The 17,523-nt window shown below is 43.0% G+C and overlaps 2 protein-coding genes across 5 annotated transcripts in view; one reads left to right on the top strand and one right to left on the bottom strand.

Moving 5' to 3' along the window:
• Positions 1 to 8,009, top strand: part of SLC22A3 (solute carrier family 22 member 3) — a 95,137-nt gene extending 87,128 nt beyond the window's left edge. For all 3 annotated transcript variants that reach the window (XR_011434379.1, XM_005608120.4, XM_070256338.1), the window contains 2 exons: positions 2,551 to 2,650; positions 6,434 to 8,009. Coding sequence is in view for 2 of the 3 variants with exons in the window: in XM_005608120.4 (XP_005608177.4) it covers positions 2,551 to 2,650; positions 6,434 to 6,512 (179 nt within the window). In the remaining variant the exon portion in view is untranslated. The remainder of the gene's footprint in view (positions 1 to 2,550; positions 2,651 to 6,433) is intronic.
• Positions 8,010 to 8,546: 537 nt separating this feature from the next.
• PLG (plasminogen) overlaps positions 8,547 to 17,523 on the bottom strand; it is a 45,529-nt gene continuing 36,552 nt past the window's right edge. The window contains exons 14-17 of one of the 2 annotated variants that reach the window (XM_014738147.3): positions 16,886 to 17,026; positions 14,931 to 15,037; positions 9,667 to 9,812; positions 8,547 to 9,035 (exon numbers count right to left, since the gene is read on the bottom strand). In XM_014738147.3, coding sequence (XP_014593633.1) covers positions 8,874 to 9,035; positions 9,667 to 9,812; positions 14,931 to 15,037; positions 16,886 to 17,026 — 556 coding nt within the window. In that variant the 3' untranslated portion in view covers positions 8,547 to 8,873. 2 annotated transcript variants of the gene reach the window in all.

The raw sequence follows: 17,523 nt of genomic DNA, 5'->3' as shown, positions 1-17,523 counted from the left end.
CTGCAATGAGTGCTGGTTAAGCTGGGTATGCGTGCCATAGTGCAGGCCCTTCCTTCACAGAGAGAGCCAAGTATCCACACAATCAGTCACAACAGAGTGTGATAAATGCTGAAAGTAAGGGGTGCTGTGAGAGCCCGTCACAGGGACTCCTGACCCCAGTTAGTCAAGGGGAGAAAGTCGGGGAGGAAAGAAGCAATGTCTAGGTTGAGATCTGAAGAGGAGTAGAAATTATCCACATGAGGAGTGTGGGCTGCCACTCCAGGCAGTGGAGGGCCTAGAGCGAGAGGAAGAAGCCGTTCTGTGGCAGCCAGGAAGTCAAAGGACAGAATGTAGTATGTGAGGGGCGGCCTGAAGAGAGATGAAACTGGGGAGGTAGGCTGGGCCAGATCACCAGATGTCTTATCGGACGTGTGAAGGGTCTGTCTGCTCTTTATCCAAACGGCAGTAGGATGCTAGTGAAGAGTTAGAAGCTGGGGTTGACTGCGTTAGATTTGCATTTCAGAAAGATGACTCTGACGGTACGTATGCAAATGATTAGGAGGGGGACAAGGCCAGTGTGAGACAATTAAAAGAATGTTGTTGTAATCAGGTAAGAGATCATAAAGGCTGGGACTGAGGTGATAACAATGGGAATGGGGAGGAGTATAGATTCAAGAAATATAGCCACATGCCGCATAACATTTTGGTCAATGATGAATTGCATATACTACAGTGGTCCCATGAGATTAGTACCGTATAGCCTAGGTATGTAGTAGGCTACCCCATCTAGGTTTCATATAAGTACACTCTATGATGTTCACACAACGATGAAATTGCCTCACGGCACATTTCTCAGAATGTGTCCCCTTTCCTAAGTGACGCGTGACTGTATATTAGAAGTAAAATTGTCAAGACAGGATAATCGACTGGGCGAGGACCAGAGGGAGCGGGGAGATGGGAAGCCCAGGCTCCTGGCTGGGGAAACTGTAGGTGATGGCCAGGCCCGGTTTAGTGAGCGCTGCGGGAGCAGGTCTGCAGGAGAACGTGGGGGGGATTCTCTTTGGGCCATTTGGAGTATGAGGTGCCTGTGAGAAATCCAAGTTGAAACCATGAGACGGCCATAGCATTTGATGAGCTGAGCTCAGCAGAGAAGTGTGACCCAGCTCTAAAGCTTTGGAAGCCATCTAAATGTAGATAACCATCAAAAGTATGACAGTGACCGAGACCTCCCAGAAAATAGGGCAGAGTGAAAGGGAAGGGGAGGGCCCAGGACAGAGCCCTGAGGAGTGACAGAGAGTCAGGCATAAGCAGAGGGAGAGGAGCCAATGGAGGAGGTGAGAAGAGATGCAAGAAGAGTAGGAGGGAAACCAGGAAGCGTGGAGCAGGCAAGCCAGTGGAGGGTGGGTGTCCACCAGCAGCCAGTGCTGCTGGGAGGACAGGCAGCAAGGACAGAGAAGCAGTGTCACTGGATCTGATGGCAGGTGGTACCTGGTGATCTGGCTGGAGCAGGGCCAGGAAGGACACTGGGCAGAACCCAGATGAGAGCAGGTGGAGGTGGGATTTGATGCTCAGTGGTGCTGGTGCTGGCTCACCCTGGCCCACCAGGGCCAATTTTTAAGTTTTGAAGAATTTTTGAGCGAGTTGTTAAACACTGCCATCATTAAACATTAAATATATAAAATATATTAAAAGCAGAGGTAATAAATGCTCACAACTCATCAGTGCCTAATTTATTTACATTTTACTGTTATGGAAATTCTGTATAACAGAGTGCCACTGCGCCTCTCCTCCCAATGCCTCCTTCAGGGATGTCTTGTTGGTAGCTTCCAGTGTCCATGGTGAGAGTATTTACACCATGGAAATTGGCAGATGCTACAAATCAAGGCTTTATTTTCTGGAGAGCTGGTTGGTAAACATTTACCCACATACCACGAGGATATGAAGATGTGTAGAAAATAGGAGAGGATGATGTTTCAAGAATTTCAGCTCTGAAGAAAGGATAAAGGGAGGATGGTAACTGGAGGACAATGTGAGGTTGATGGAAGGGTCCTTAAAGAGGGAAGAGCTGAGTATGTTCCAGCGCTTCCACCAATGGGCTAAAGGGGCTGGAGAGAGAGAATCCGTCACTATAGTGAGGCGCCCAAGAAGACTCCAAGAGATGGCGCTTGGGAACAAGTCTTACAGTGTAACTTGACAGAAGGAGGACAGGGAGGGAGAGGATGCTGCAAAGCTCTACTTACTGTCAGTAAAAGGAAGCTGAGGGGATTCCTCTTGGTGAGGTCTTCTCTGCATGTTTCTCACATAGGACTCAGGAAACAGTTCTTAAATGAGTGAATGAATGAATGTGTGCCAGGAGTACTGGGGTAATGGGACTGCACGGGGTTTGAGGAAGGTAGAGAGCATTTAATGTTGTGGCAAAGGAAAACTGGAGCACTGGTTAGGGTGACCACAGGGTTGCTGCTGTTGAGGGCTGGTTAGCGTTGGTGAGCAGAGTGGCTTCCTGAGTAAGCGGGGAGGGATGGGGGCCGGCCGTGTGCTCCTTGTACCGTAACGCCTTTCCCTGTTCCCTAGGCATCCTGGCATCCGTCTGCGGGGCTCTTGTGATGCTTTTGCCTGAAACCAAGGGCATTGCCTTGCCAGAGACAGTGGATGATGTAGAAAAACTTGGCAGGTATTGTACAAAATTCAGTGCATCCTAAAGAAAAGTGGTGTTTCAAACCACTGGGGAAAGAATGGTATTGAAAAAATTGGATACCATGGGGAAAAAATAATATTAAATCTCCATCTCACATCCTTAGCAAAAGATTCAAAGTAGATTTAAAAAGTTAATGTAAAAAATAAACACAAGGCTAGAAAAGTATATGTATTGTTTTTTAAACTTGGTTATGAAGAGGGCAACATTTCCAAATAAAGTGTTAAAATTCAAAAGCCATCTAAAGGAAAAGAACTGATGATTTGACGTAGTAGAAGTAACTTAAATGTGCATCAGTAGGAAACCGATTATGAAAATGATCATGGATTCATAATATGGATTACTATACAGAGATTAACAGAATTGAGTTATGTCTATATGCAATGACATGGGATTTCAAGATCTGTTGCGAAGTGAAAAGTCACTGAACAATTTTATAGTAGCTATTAAAAAAATAAAATGAAAAGTAATCCCTCTCTGTAGCTAGATGGGAAAATAGATAGATAGATAGATAGTGATAGATAATAGATAGAGATAGATAGATGATAGAGATAGATAGACAGAGAGAGATGAGAGATAGATGAGAGATAGATAGATAGATAGATAGTTAGAGATGGGTAGATGATAGATAGATAGATAGATAGAGATGGGTAGATGATAGATAGATAGATAGATAGATAGATAGATAGATAGATAGATAGAGATGGGTAGATAGATAGATAGACAGAGATGGGTAGATGATTGATAGATAGATAGATAGATAGATAGAGATGGGTAGATGATAGATAGATAGATAGATAGAGGATAGAGATAGGTAGGCAGACAGAAAGAAGATGGGGAAAGAGAGAGATAAGTTTTGGACAAGAGCATCTAAATGGTGGGCAGGGAGAGTTAGTACCCAACCAATATGCAAACAGGAAGAGTTAAGTCAACAAAAATGCACATTGCACAAATTCTTTCTAAGTTTCTCTGATATTTTCCATAATGAAGAGATAGGAGTAGAGAACGTGAATGTGAGAATGTATAGGAAAAAATCTAAAATAATATGTTACCCTCTGGGGACAGAAATGAGTGGGAAGAGGGAAGGGTTCAGAAGAGAGGGCATCACTTTTCTACTCTGTACAATGTTGTAGTGTTTGATCTATTTTTTAAATTACAACATGTGGTCTCGTATTATTTGTGCAGTTTTAAAAATAATTTAACAGCTCATTCTAAAAATAAAAATATTATTCTAAATAATGACCTGGAAATTAAGGGTCTGGGTCTCTAAATTAAAAAAAAAAAAAAGTTTCAAAAATATTTATACAGAGCTGGCCTGGCGGCGCAGTGGTTAAGTTCACACGTTCTGCTTTGGCGGCCCAGGGTTTGCCAGTTTGGATCCTGGGTGTGGACCTACACACTGCTTGTCAAGCCATGCTGTGGCAGGCGTCCCACATATAAAAAAAGAAGAGGAAGATGGGCACAAATGCTAGCTCAGGGCCAGTCTTCCTCAGTAAAAAGCGGAGGATTGGCAGCAGATGTTAGCTCAGGGCTGATCTTCCTCAAAAAAAAAAAAAAATTATAAAAAGACTGAAATGTTAGTGACCTCCTGGCAGTTTTCTTCTTCACTTGTAGATTGGGAAGAGAGTAGAAACTGACATTTTCTAGGTACTTATGTGATCCATGGTTTCACATATGTCATTTCATTTAACACTCAACAGGATTTTGTGCAGTAGAAGTTCTTATCTTCACTTTTTTATGTCCTAGGAAATCTATACTTAGAAAAGTTTCACAACTTTTCCATGCTAGACTGAGATTAAGACTGTCTGGTGTGCAAGTGTGACTCCATTGTTTTGTGTAGTTTTGTTATTTTATGCTGTGTTCCTGCTTGATTATGAATTTTCTTTGAATAGCGAGGGTCCCCCTGGCAAGATCAGAAATTTCTCTCTTCATATCCTCTTTTGTATCCTCCTTCACATCCTCTTTTAAGGAGGTACCATCTCCCTCCCTCCTAGGCAACCATTGCTCAGTGTCTCCTGACTATTTTGTTTGACCTTCAAAACTTAAAGTGATTTCATTGTCCTATTTCTTGATGCTATTTTGAAAAATAAGATTGATTAATTATCCCAGAACTTTCCCAAGAAAGGCCTATCAGTGTACTCAAAATCAAACCACCAGCTCATGTCCCAGTGGCTGACTTCTAACAGGACTGGTCAATCAAGGGACTGGTAGACGTTTGCCGGGTGAACAAGCTTCTTATGCTTGTTTGGAAGTAAAGCAATGCCTTGTTCCTCACCCAAAGCTCTACCTACCTCTCACCCTAGAACCCCCTGAAGTTTGGGGCGAGGTGGAAGATCCTCTTTAAGACACTGCTATTTTGTAAACCAAAATTAAGTTAATAAAAGAAATACATGAGAAGTACTGAAACTGTGTGTGGTCCTCTTGAGTGTTATACCACGATAAGGTCTTACTTCATCCAGAAAGGAGAAACGTTTTGCTAATTGTATCATCACAGACAGTTGCTTGGTTTGTGTCAAGGTATGGGGGCCAGGTCAGGGTGGGGGTTGTTCTGTCTCCTGTCACCCCAATCGCAGTGGCGCTAGAAGACCAGGAGAAAGGAGAATATTCAAGAAGGTTAAATGAAGCGGAGGAAAATGGTGAGGAAGGAAATAGGATTGTCATCAAACAAAATATCTAGACTTTAAGGGTAACTTCTCATAGGCTGATGTGCCCTAAAGAACATGTTTCAGGGCTGGGATACCCAGGAGAGTATCCTGGCCAGGATTATAAGGTCAAAAGCAAAGAGTTCAGTGCTGACTGTGGGTGGCACGAGGCTGTGGATATGTCATTGCAGCTTCGAGATGCTTAGTGATGCGGCCTCCTCTTCCATCACTTTTGCTGTCCTGGCTGATGAATGCACTCTGAGCCAGTATTCCAGCAAGAGGAGCTGCATTTTTCTTTTGAGCCGTAGTCCATATTCTGTCGCATCTTTAAGTAGAACGATGCATTCATTCTTGATTCCCAAACCAGTCAGGGCTCAGATTTTCAAACTCATCAGTGAAAAATGGAGAAAGAAAGAGTGATTGAGGTCAAGACTCTTTTACCAATTCAGTCGTATTAAAATTGGAGTTAACCAATTGGGAGAGACGGAATTTTGGAGGGTACAGGGGCATCTGAATGGTGTGCAGGGAAAACGAATATCCGACCAATACATATACACATAAAGAACTATACCAACAAAAATTCAAGGTACGCAAGCTCTTTCTAATTTTTTCTATGTCTGTAACTTTTCATAATAAAAAGTTAGGTAAATTAATTAATTATGCCTAATCCCTACCCTTGAAAAACAAATCTAGTAAAAGGATGATTTACGGTTCTACATGTTAAGCACATTAATCGCATTCCATAGTCATTTACTCTGGGAAAAAACTACTTAGCCCCAAATTACTGAAACCTGTTACATTTTCTCTTCTAAAACTGTACTGAATCATTATATCATTTCTGCTTTCTTTTCATTTCCAAACCATCTGTTACTCAGTAGAAAATCATAAAGAGCTTACATAGTGTAATGCTAATTAACTCCTGCCAAGGATCTGAAAGCAGGGAAAAAATGAGCCTGGAGACAGGTCTTTTTGTTATTATTGAGTTTGGTTTTTATAAGTTTTACCTCTAAGTCTTTCTCATCAAAACCAACTATTGTACTGAGTAGTAACAAGAACACTTCCTTCTACTAGTTGCATAATCTTTCCTAAGGACTTTCTCTTTTCTCCTTTGTTTTGTTAGTCCACGTTCCTATAAATGTGGCAGGAGAAAGAAAACCCAAGTTTCCCGCTCTCACCATGAGGCCCCCTCCCAAAGATGAAAGGAAGGCGCTACTCAGGCTGATCCCCCAAGGAACCGACGTGCCTTGCAGAGACGTGTGTCTATTTCCGCTGCATTGAGCTGTGCAGCTCCAGGTGTTTTTAATACTGTACAGACATTCAAGCTCTCCAGAGTATTTTTATATAATGTTGGATGAATTCAGATTTATCGTGCTATCGAAGTTTCTGGGAACAGAATATGTGGCTGGTTTAGCAAAGAGCCTATGGTGTGCGCAGCTTCTCCTGAGGTTTTTTCTTACGTTGGAGCAGTGTCTTGGATCCATTCGGTTACAGAGGGACAAGAGAGACCCCATCAGATTCCCATGCCAGCTCCATCAAGAATGCAGGACATGCAAATCAAGGATCTGGGAAAACTGTACAGACATGGGTTGAGCAAATCTAATCAAGGAACTAAGGCTCTGAACTGAGTGTTCTGAAGATTCCAGAGAGGATGAAGATTTGGAAATCCTGTTAAAGAAGAGACTGAATCTAAGAACCTTGGGCCACATGGCACTTTGCTTTCTCTTCTCCCCTTGAGCTCTGTAAGCCGCTGTAGCGTCTGAGGTTTCGGGCATGTCTGGCCTCGTTCCATAAGTAAGAACAAATCTGCCGTACAATTTGAGGAGTTGGCTCTATTATTATAAAATCAGGTTTGGTCCTGAGATAATTCAGGATAGTTTTGGTCCTCCTTTAGTGGACACCTTGAGCCACATATTTAGTTCTTTACTGAACAAAACCCATGGATTATGATTTCATGGGTCTTGGGATTTTAATCCTAAAGTGATGTTTATCTTACATTTGTGAGTCAAGTTCTATGATGCTGTCCACGGTCAAGAGTGAAAAACATGGACAGTTTTCATTCAACCTTGACACTTTTAACTTGTCTGGGGAGGAAGCTTGCATTTTAATTTAAAAAAAAAGTCAATTGTATCCATGCTTAAAAGAATTAGCAGAAGCTTTTAAGTGACTTTGTAGATACTAATAAGGGATTTGATATGTTTTTGTTACTGAGATTTTTGAAATGTGGAGCTTAAGTACAAATATGCTATCTTTTTCTGATGTTCTGCTTTCTATGTTATATTTGTTATATTTTCAGATTCAGTATATATCTCGTGCAGAGTTTTTTAATGAATTATTTTGTGTGGACGGGCAAAACGGGCACCAAAGGGAAATCTTGCCGAGGAGGAACAAAATCCTATGTGAACACATGACAACATACACGATGTGTGCGCTGATTGTAAAATAAGCTTTTTCATCCTTAAAGCACATCAGAATTGAGTATGAACGTTTACTTTTCAATAAATAAATAAATAAAGATGCCCTTGGAGGATGTAATGCTGCATTCTCCCTTATCCATGCACTCTTGCATTTTTGCTTTCTTTGCATTTCTCTTTGCGGGAAGATGACTGTCGCTCCTTGATACTATCACATTTGACTTGCATTTTGAGTTGATATTTTCGTTCTGGTAAGAATAAAAAATTTGAAATTGTCAAGAAAAATCAATGTTCCTCCTTTCTCTTGCTTTTGAACATGTGTCACTCTAAAACACAATTTCCGTGTGTCAGCATGTGGTGCATACCCATGCAGCCCATTAACCACGGAAATTACGTGGTCCACCGTCAACATACGTTCATCGTTCCTTTACAGGTGCTTGGCACCGTTCCTAGACTCAAAGGGGACCCAGAATAACATTCGGACTCTTAACTGGTCTTGTATTACACTGCCATTGCCCGGTTCACTTCTTGAGGTCCAACCCTGCCCGGCGTCTCCTGTGCTGGGCTAAAGTCGAGTCAACAGTACAGATTTCATTCCCAGGAATAGAATTTGTTCTCATGACTCCCCATAAACGTTGCAGCTTTGCAAACATTCATCTCAGTGCCCGAAATAAAGAAATTAAAGATGTGTGTCAGCCATCTTTTGCTGACACGGTAAATATATGGGTAACTTACTAGGATTTCTCTGCTCTCTCTACAATCTTGCAGGCTTTTAGTCATTTATACAACTATCCTTTATGAGAAAGAGCGAAATCAGTTAAGTCTGTTAGAGTTAATTTATTGAAAATTGGCCAGATAAATAAAGAACAGGAAAACAAAGAAGATGGAAAAAATTCAATCAAAGTAAGTACAGAGTTTATTTTCAACAAACGTCATAGCTGTGATGCCTTATTATTACAGAATCCAGCGGTCCATGGACAGGAAAAATTTATCCACAGTAATACTAAAAAACGTTGAGGGTTGGCAGTACATGGTAGCTAAGTACAGTGTCTCAGTTTGATTACTGTCAATTATTTCTGAGCATGCTAAATTCCCTACCCATGTGCCAGCTTCTAGATATGTTGATGCCTCACTCTGTCTCCCATCCAATTAATTACTTTGCATTATTCTTTCAATCCAATTAATAAAACTTGAAACACGAACATAGACACCAGGCTTATTGGGTCGTGCACAGCCGAGACCCCAAGAAGTGACTCCTTGTAAAATGTATTTGTCCTTCTCAAAGCAGACCAGAGGCCCTCCACTGTCGCCCTAAACAGAAGAAGGAGAAAAGCCAGGTGAGGATTAAACTGCCATCTTTTTATTATGGGATGTCATCCTTCTATTATTCAAATGCAAGTTTTCCCAGTATTTGAACATTCCTTTCCCCTCAGAAAGGAACTTATTCATATCATTTGAACATCTGTGGCACTCCAGGATTGAGCAAAGTATATTTGACAAAACCACACAATTAGTGTTTCCTGGGGGAAAAAAAATCCCTTGTGAATACTGTGCCTTGGGGTTTCTCTTAGGCAGGTAACCCCAAAAACAATTATAAAAGAGGTGCACCTGCCCTTTGTCCTATACTCTATCCCTATTCCCTACTGGGAAGGCCACCACCGGAGCCCCACCCATCAGCATCCTTCAGGAATGTGTGTTACCTGGGGCAGTCATGGTACTTAACCACTCCTTACAACCTATCTGGGACTCGAGGCACAGAAAATCACCTTAAGCTATCTGAATCAGAATTCAGGTACAGACCTGAAGGCTGTCTGGGCAACAGGTAGACTGTGGCCTGTGAGTGACAAATCTTTCTTGAATTTGCCACTTTGGGGCTGAAATGGGTAAGGCGCCAAGACAGGCCAGCACAAAATAAACTTTGATCTCTTCCGTCTTTTCTTACCTGGCAACTGTCAACACCTCCAACCAGATGTCCAGCACAGAGTTCAGTCGATTTGACTCGTCCATTCAGATACTCATAGCGGTTGCACACTTTATTCTCAATCACAGGCAGCTGTGCCTCCTTGAGGACGCCAGCATTAGAGGAGTCTGGGTTTAAAAAGATTAGAGGAATGGTTACTGGATCTAAAACGGGTCCACGAGGAAACTTCCAGAAAACAGAGCAGCAATGACAGATCTCTTGTTTGTTTATGAGGTTGGATGAAACAAGAAGTCAGTTCCCAATACTACTAGAATCCCTTTGTTTTTTCTTTTTTGACTTTGAAAGTATGAACATTATATAAGATTTCATGGTCCCAGGACCTGGATTTAAGCATCAGGGCTTCTTTACAGTGTTTTAGGGTTTGTTTATGTTGTGATTTTTTGTTTGTTTCTTCTTTTTTTTACACTATAAAGAAATAAATTTTTAATATGTAAAGAGAGATTGGGAAATGCTACTATTTCTATATTTTCTCTTTCAGGCATTTTATATGCTTCTTTTACTACTTATATCATATCACACATTTTGTACCCTGATTTTTTTCACACAACGTTATATCATAAAGATTTGTTGCGATGCCACAATCTTCATAATTAATATTTTAATAAGGAGTGACAGCTTAATGGGTATGGGGTTTCCTGTGGGGGTGAGGAAAGTGCTCTGGAAAAAGTGGTGATGGGTGCATAACATGGTGAATGTACTAAATGCCATTGAGTGGTACTCTTCAAAAGAGTTAAAATAGTAAATTTTATGCTATATATATTTTACCACAATATAAAAAAAGAAGAATAGCTATCATTTACTGAGAATTAACCTTTTCAGACACAAACTCATTACGTGGTATATCTCATTTAATCCTGACAATAGTCCTATGAAATAGGCACTTTTGTCATCCCTGTTGTACAGTTAAGGAAACCAAGGTTCAGAGAGGGTGTGTAGTTTGCCCAAGATCACCCAGCAAGTAAGCGGTGGAGCTGAGATTTGAACCTGAGTCTGTGACATCAGTGCACAAATTCTTCACTACCATGCTCGTTGGCTCCACATCTTTTTTCATAAAGTTTATTCATGTTCCTTAATATTCGCTTTAGTCTAAGTACTCAGAAGTTATATGGATATATTCATGGCTCCCAATGTTACTGCACAAAATTGGAGTTCTCTTGCCCAATGTGCATAAAAAAGCCATTTAATTACAGCATCAGCCTTTGGGAAAGAAATCAGCTTTATTCTGCGAGATTGATCTACAGGGAGACAGGGGGCATGTGTCTCAGATCTGTTACCCTGATTCAGGATTTGGGGCAAAATTTAAGAAGTTAGGGAGAACAGCCTGGCACGTGGAAATGCTGATGGCACAGGTTTTGGTTGGTGGGCTTCAGGCATTCATGGTAAGGTTCCAAACACTCATGATAAGGTCCTAAACTTTTACAATGAGGTTCTAAACTTTTATGGTAGCATTTTAAAATTTATGGTAAGGTGGGGAAGGAATTTTAACATCGAATCTTCCAGAATGACAGACCCTTGCTTCTGATAAGAGTCTGACTTTTAAGTTCCAGTCATGTCCCGGTCCTTTGGTTCCATGATCATTTCAAGTCAAGATTTCTTCTGCTCATGCTTTGGTTACGTGACCTTGCAAATTTTCTGAAAGACAATTTCTTAATCACTCTGTTGATAAGATGGGGTCAGTTGAACTGATCCTGGAGGGCCCATGGTTACACCAATAACAGTGCCAAATTATTTTCTAAAAGAGTGTGACAGCATAAAATGTCAGGAGGAAAAAAATCACCTCACCACACCCTTCTGAGTAGCTCATATTTTTAGATATTTGCTAATATAATGGGTGGAAATTGTCCTAATTCATTTCCTAATTTACATTTCTTTTCCAGTTAGGGAGAGTAAACATTCTCCTGTGTGTTTGTTTTACTCATTGTATTTCTTCTTTTGTGAAAAACTGTTTTTTTCACTTTGGCAAATTGAAATAGAACACTTGCAAAATCACCAGAGGATATGCTGTTTCCCCAGATGGACACACCCAGGTAGGTCTCAGTGTTTTTACAAATAATCCAGTTTTCCAAATTTGCAAGCCCAACTTTCACCAAAATTTTGCAAAAATCTTTCCTTTGCTAGCATGAAATGCCAAGAGATGAGACACTATTTCTTCTCCAAAAACTTTGAGTAAACTTGGATAATTGTCTTGAGTTCGGAAAACTTACACTCCATCTGGAGTTGACAGGAGCACGTAAGAGGACCACCATTTGGAAAGGAGAGGCTTGTCCCAGCCAGGGTGGGCAGAGCCACTGTGGAGGAAGGGGCTGACCACGGAAAAATTGGGCAGAGGTTGCATTATGTGGATTGAGTAGATGCATGGAGGGAGCAGCCATCTCGAAATATTTGGCTGAAAATTAATTTATTCAAGTGTCTTGCTCTTGCATCTGCCTTCTAGGCACATCCTGATGCTAGTGACAAATTTACTGCTAGTCGACTAGAAGTCAATGTGGTCTGTGCAGAGATGCTGCCATCCTGTGTCCACAGTAGAGATGGCATTTCTGAGGGCCAGGAGGCTGAGGGTGACCCAGGGACCAAAGCCCTGATAGTGGCTGTGGATGGGGAAGCAGGATCCTGAAGAGCGTCCAGTGCTTGCTGATGAGGGGCTGACTTGAAAGAGCCCCGGGCCTCAACACTTAGCTTGCTTTGGAAAATCAAGATCAGGGAAAGTCTGCAGATAGAATGGGAGAGAGGGAGAATTTTGACCTTACACCGAGAGGCTGAGGACACTGATTGATCTGATGCCATTGTTGACATATAGGAAATTGGTAAGCAGGCCTCACTCGTGTTTTGTGACTCCTCCTAGTCCAATGAATATACTGAGAATCATTTTCTCAGTAGACATGCGGGTGAGGCCAGGAGAGATGGGGGAGTGCAGGCCAGGATGGTGGTTAGGAAAGCGTGAGTCGTGGGTGGGACAGAAGAAACAGTGGATGGGCTTGGGGGTCAGGCAGGCCTCGGTTCCATCAGGGCTCAGCTACACACAGATTAAGCGATGTTTACTGGTGATGATGATGATGGTAGAGATGATGGTGATGATGGTGATGGTGATGATAATGATGTTGGTCTTAGTGATGATGGTAATGACGAGGATGGCAATGATGGTGATCATGGGGGGTGACGATGATGCTTGTGGTGGTCTTGATGATAGTGATGGTGGTTGTGGTCATATAATAAGAACAGGAGCTGCTAAAATACCGTCTCCAAAGCACTGAGCACCTCAAATGCATTATCCTAATCCTCTCAATGACCTTATAGGGTGGTACAGATGATGAAACTGAGGCTTACAGAGACTACATAACTTCCTAATGTTACATGGAAGGTGATAGAGCCAGAACCCACACTCAGAGCCATATACTTTGAAGTCTACGCTTTAATCAGTTAGAAATGGTAGCGGACATCTGTTGGTTTTCTGGCTGCCTAGCAGCCTTTCACCCTACATCCCATAATTCTGTGGAGGGACCCACTCTTGGTCCATCCTGGGTGTGAGTGGGCTTCTCAGGTGCAGGTGACGCAGGTCTGAGACAGTCAGTGATTGGTTCAGGGGCAGGCACATGACCCACCAGACCTATCAGAGCTGGGCAGACTATTGATGATGGCTGGGGGAAGGCGTCTCCCTTATTCCTCCCCACAGAGCCACAGCCATCATGGCGTCTGAGGACCAAGGATGCGCCTTTGTGCCCAGGAATAGTGCCCACTGTGTGGTGAGAGAGGGCCTCGGCGCAGGAACATCGCAAAAGCCAGCAGACTGCAGCTCACTAAGAATTTCTCTTTTTTGGCTTCATCCAATTTGCGCTGGATTTTGTACCACTTGCAAGAGAAAGTCGTATAGGAACAAGTGTACCCCCTGTCATTGACAAGACTTAGCTATGCTTGGTGCTTTATGCATACTTTCTCTTTGTTCCCCCACAACAGCCCTGCAGCCCATTTTCCAGCTGAGGAAACAGATCGAAAGAGAGTCTATGGCTCTTCTAAGCTCCTGCAGCTGATAAGTGGGAGTCAGGTTTCTGATAAGGTCTGTCTGCCCTCTCCGCATGCGGTTTCTGGGAGAGCACCCTGTACCTTCTCGGAGCCTCAGATCCCTCATTTGCAAAATGGGAACAAAAATATCGAACTCATTAGAGTTGGTGGCGTTGGAATTTTTAAAAATGCAAACCGCTGAACAGACTAACACATCCATAGTGATGTTTCATTCGCCAAGATTCCCTTTACTTTTTCTCGATGCTCACAGCCTCCAAAGGGTAGAAAGGGGGGACACTGGAAATCCAGGAGGTGAGCTTTTAAAAATAGTAAGAAAAGTGCAGAAGGGAGGAAGACAAGTTTGAAATGATTTAGAATGGTAGTTTTTAACCTTTTTTTTTAAGCCACAAAACCTTTCTTCAAATGAAAGCTTATGCAAAAGGCCAACATGGAAAACACAGATTTTATGGAGGGGGGCTTAGATGCCACCTGGTACAAAGAAGAAGGGTGACTTGTCCAGTTTGCCCAGCTAGTGGCAGAGCCAGGACCATTTTCCAGGGCTCCTGACTCCCACTCCAGTGCCCTCACCAACACTTCCAAGAAATTGAGGCAGAGATCTACGATGTTCTTACAACGTTCCTAGGCCTGTGTCCCATGGATATAATTATTATGAGGGCATATGGCAAAGAGAAGATGAGATCTCCAAAATGTAGTACAGGTGCCCACACAGGATCAGCATAAACATTTCCTCTCTCACCCTCACGCCATCAGCCAACACCAAAGACCTGCTAGAACTGGGACCTTTCTTTCTCTCCCGGCACTGTCAGTCTGTCCCATCCCCACAGCCTCTTCACACATCCATGATGCATGTGGGTCTTTGGGGAGACCAATTTAACTATAATTTTTGTTGTTGTTTTACACCACGTTTGACCAACTTCACATGAAAAATAATCTAACACACTTAATTCGTAGGCTTGCATCAAAACCCTACTTACCTGGGGACCCAACATAGATGTTGAATTTATGGGTTAAGAGACTCAAAGAAACACAACTTGTCCCCTTGTCAGTGTCCCTCGATGACTGACTATGGAGACACAGGCAGGTGCCCAGACAAAGTCAGGAATGGAGTGGACCTCACTCACTGGTAGGAATTTGTACAAATGCTCATTTTCCCATGTATGCTGTAGGTCAAAACCAATTCATTGTGCGAGTCACGGCATTTATCTCACCTTGGGTTTCTCCCCAGCCGGTGACGAAACATTCTGCCCAGTTAGCGACCACATAATCTGCGGGTGGCAGACAAGCTGGGATTACATTTTGGGTGATGATGGCAGGGCTGAAAGGAAAACATCAAAAGTGACATTTGACTGCCCTGTCCGGAGACACCTGCCATGCATCTTTTGGTCACCTACAACAAGATACCACCTGCCCCGCTGCCTCAGAACCCTGTCCCGGCTGGTATTTCCTTGCTTCACTGACACAGTGCAATGTAGAAAACAACTCTTCATCCTCACATTTGCCTCCTGGTGTTTAATGAACTAAACCAATCAGACGTTTTATTAAAAAGGCATCACTGGTGGACAAGAAACTAGACGTGGGACTAGGGATAACAACAACTCATTTTTCATGTCTATTTTGTGCACGATTGGAATTTTATACCAAGTGCATGCTTTTATATCAGTTTAAGAGGGCTTTAATCAGTAGGTGAGACATCTAGCTGGAATAGCATCATGAGGCTATTAAATAACAGCAAATGCATTGTGCGTCCATGAGCAAGTTGCTCCCTCTTTTGGGTCCTCAGATTCCTCACCTATAAATGTTACAACACCATGGTTGTGAGAATCCAATAAAATGCTGGATATCAAATGCAAGAGGATTGGAAATAAGCTCCTTGCATAAGCTAAATGGTATTGTTTTCAAAGAACTTTCACATGCCTTAGAGTTCCAGGGAATTTTGAACATCAGAACTTTGATTTTTAGACTTGATTCCATTTTAGTAAGTTCAAGAGGAAAACAGGTTGGAGATGAGAAATGCCCTATTCTATTAAGAATGACCATTGCTGCCAACTTTGAAGCAGACACACCCTCTTGGAGTCACTAGAATAGAGCCAGCCTCTCACATGGAGGGACCCCACAGATGTCACTCTGTAGGTTCCCTTCATGGAACACTAATGCCTTAGACTCTTGGCCTTAGGGGACATGGGGGGGGGTACCCTAAAACTCAAAGGTATCAGCCTATCAGAAAATGATTCCAGAACCCCAAATTTACTAATCCACTTGTTCAAGCTGTCGGATCTCCCTGTTGGGCCTCGGGGACCACGGGGAAAGAAGGGCAATCAGCTCCTTTTTTAGGCTAAGCCAAGAAGGGCCTTTCTTTTCTTTACGGAATCTCCAGAAGACAGCCCTCAGTTTACTGACCAGAAAACTTGTCAAGTGTTTCTGACCAGACCCAGCAGAGCAGGACTCAAACTCCTGACCGCTGGCCTTGTGCTGGCCTGGCCCATCCTCGTCACTGTCAGCACCATCCCCCTGTCATCTGGAATCCATCAGACACAGTGAATGTGCTCTGCTGTCCCAAACGTGCCTATTCTCAGAATAGCTCTCTGTTTATATAGCTGTCTCCCCTGGGACCTGTTTCCGAAGACGAATGCCCAGAAGTGACATGAGCCAATTTATCATTTTGTCAGGTTTCATAAAACACCATTTCAACAGGAAAAAGAAAACCAAAGATAAGAAGAGGAAGAATTTGCACTTGTGAAGTGTGTGTGTGGTGTGTGTTTACATTGTGGTTTTTCAAGTGCTTTGAAACACGTAATCTCATTTGATTCTTCTAAACATGTGATTAACATTGAGAGGAGAATTGTCAACCTGGAATGTTTGGATAATTCTCTGATTAGGAATGTCCATAAGCAGATTGGTGAACATTAGGTGAGAGAGTTGGGGGGGTAACCATGTACCTCATGTTTCAGCTCACTCTTCTCCCACATGAGGAAGCTGAGTCCTGGTGCCCTTTGCATGACCACAGCTAGTATGGGGCTGAGCCTGAGTTTTCTCACTTGAAGTTCAATGCTCTTCCTCAAAGCCTTGTGCCTTTCATGTCCTCAATGGTGCCTCCCCCACACAGCTCAGGCATAAACAGATGGTTTCACTCATCTTAGCGTGAAAGCCATGGGTCCCGCAGTACCTGCTTAGCTTCAGCAAGGCAATATCTGCTCGTGAGGGCTCCAAGAACAGCTTGGACACATCTATTTGCTGAGCGCCCGCTGCAAGACGTAATTCATGGTGTGTACCCAGGACGACCTTGTACGTTGAAGGCCTGGAGGACCTAGCAAAAAGATGGTGACATTAGGAGCAACATATGGGGCAGCCACTTCATTAGGTGTCCTTCTGAGCCATAAACGTCACATCTTCTCCCCTCTTGGCCACCCACAATCAGTGACCTCTGAGTGGCAAGAAACAAGGTTCACGACTGACCTGGTCCTGGCCATTTAGGGATGTTCTTGAGGCTGCTTTTGGTCTGACCACAGAGGAAGAATGAAACCAACACTAAAGTCAGCACAAGGATAGACACCCACATCAGGAGGACCTGGGAGACCTTTGCCTGTCACAGCGGACGGCTGTGTCCTGTCATTTATCCAGGCCTGCAAATCCACCTGAACTGGGTCTTTCTTCTTCATTTCTTTCTAAACACGCTCCTCTCCTCTCTCATTCAATGACCCTGGCAATTCTGCCTCAGGCTTCTTCATGTCCACTCCTTGGGCCCTATGTCACTGCCATAGCAGGAAGGAAGGAGAGGAGAGGAGAGGAAAGGAAAAGAGGGAT

This window comes from Equus caballus, chromosome 31 (genome assembly GCF_041296265.1).
Source record: "Equus caballus isolate H_3958 breed thoroughbred chromosome 31, TB-T2T, whole genome shotgun sequence".
NCBI classification, from domain to species: Eukaryota; Metazoa; Chordata; class Mammalia; order Perissodactyla; family Equidae; genus Equus; species Equus caballus.
The sequence above is the reverse complement of the archived record's forward strand: the minus strand, read 5'-3'. Positions and strand labels throughout refer to the sequence as shown.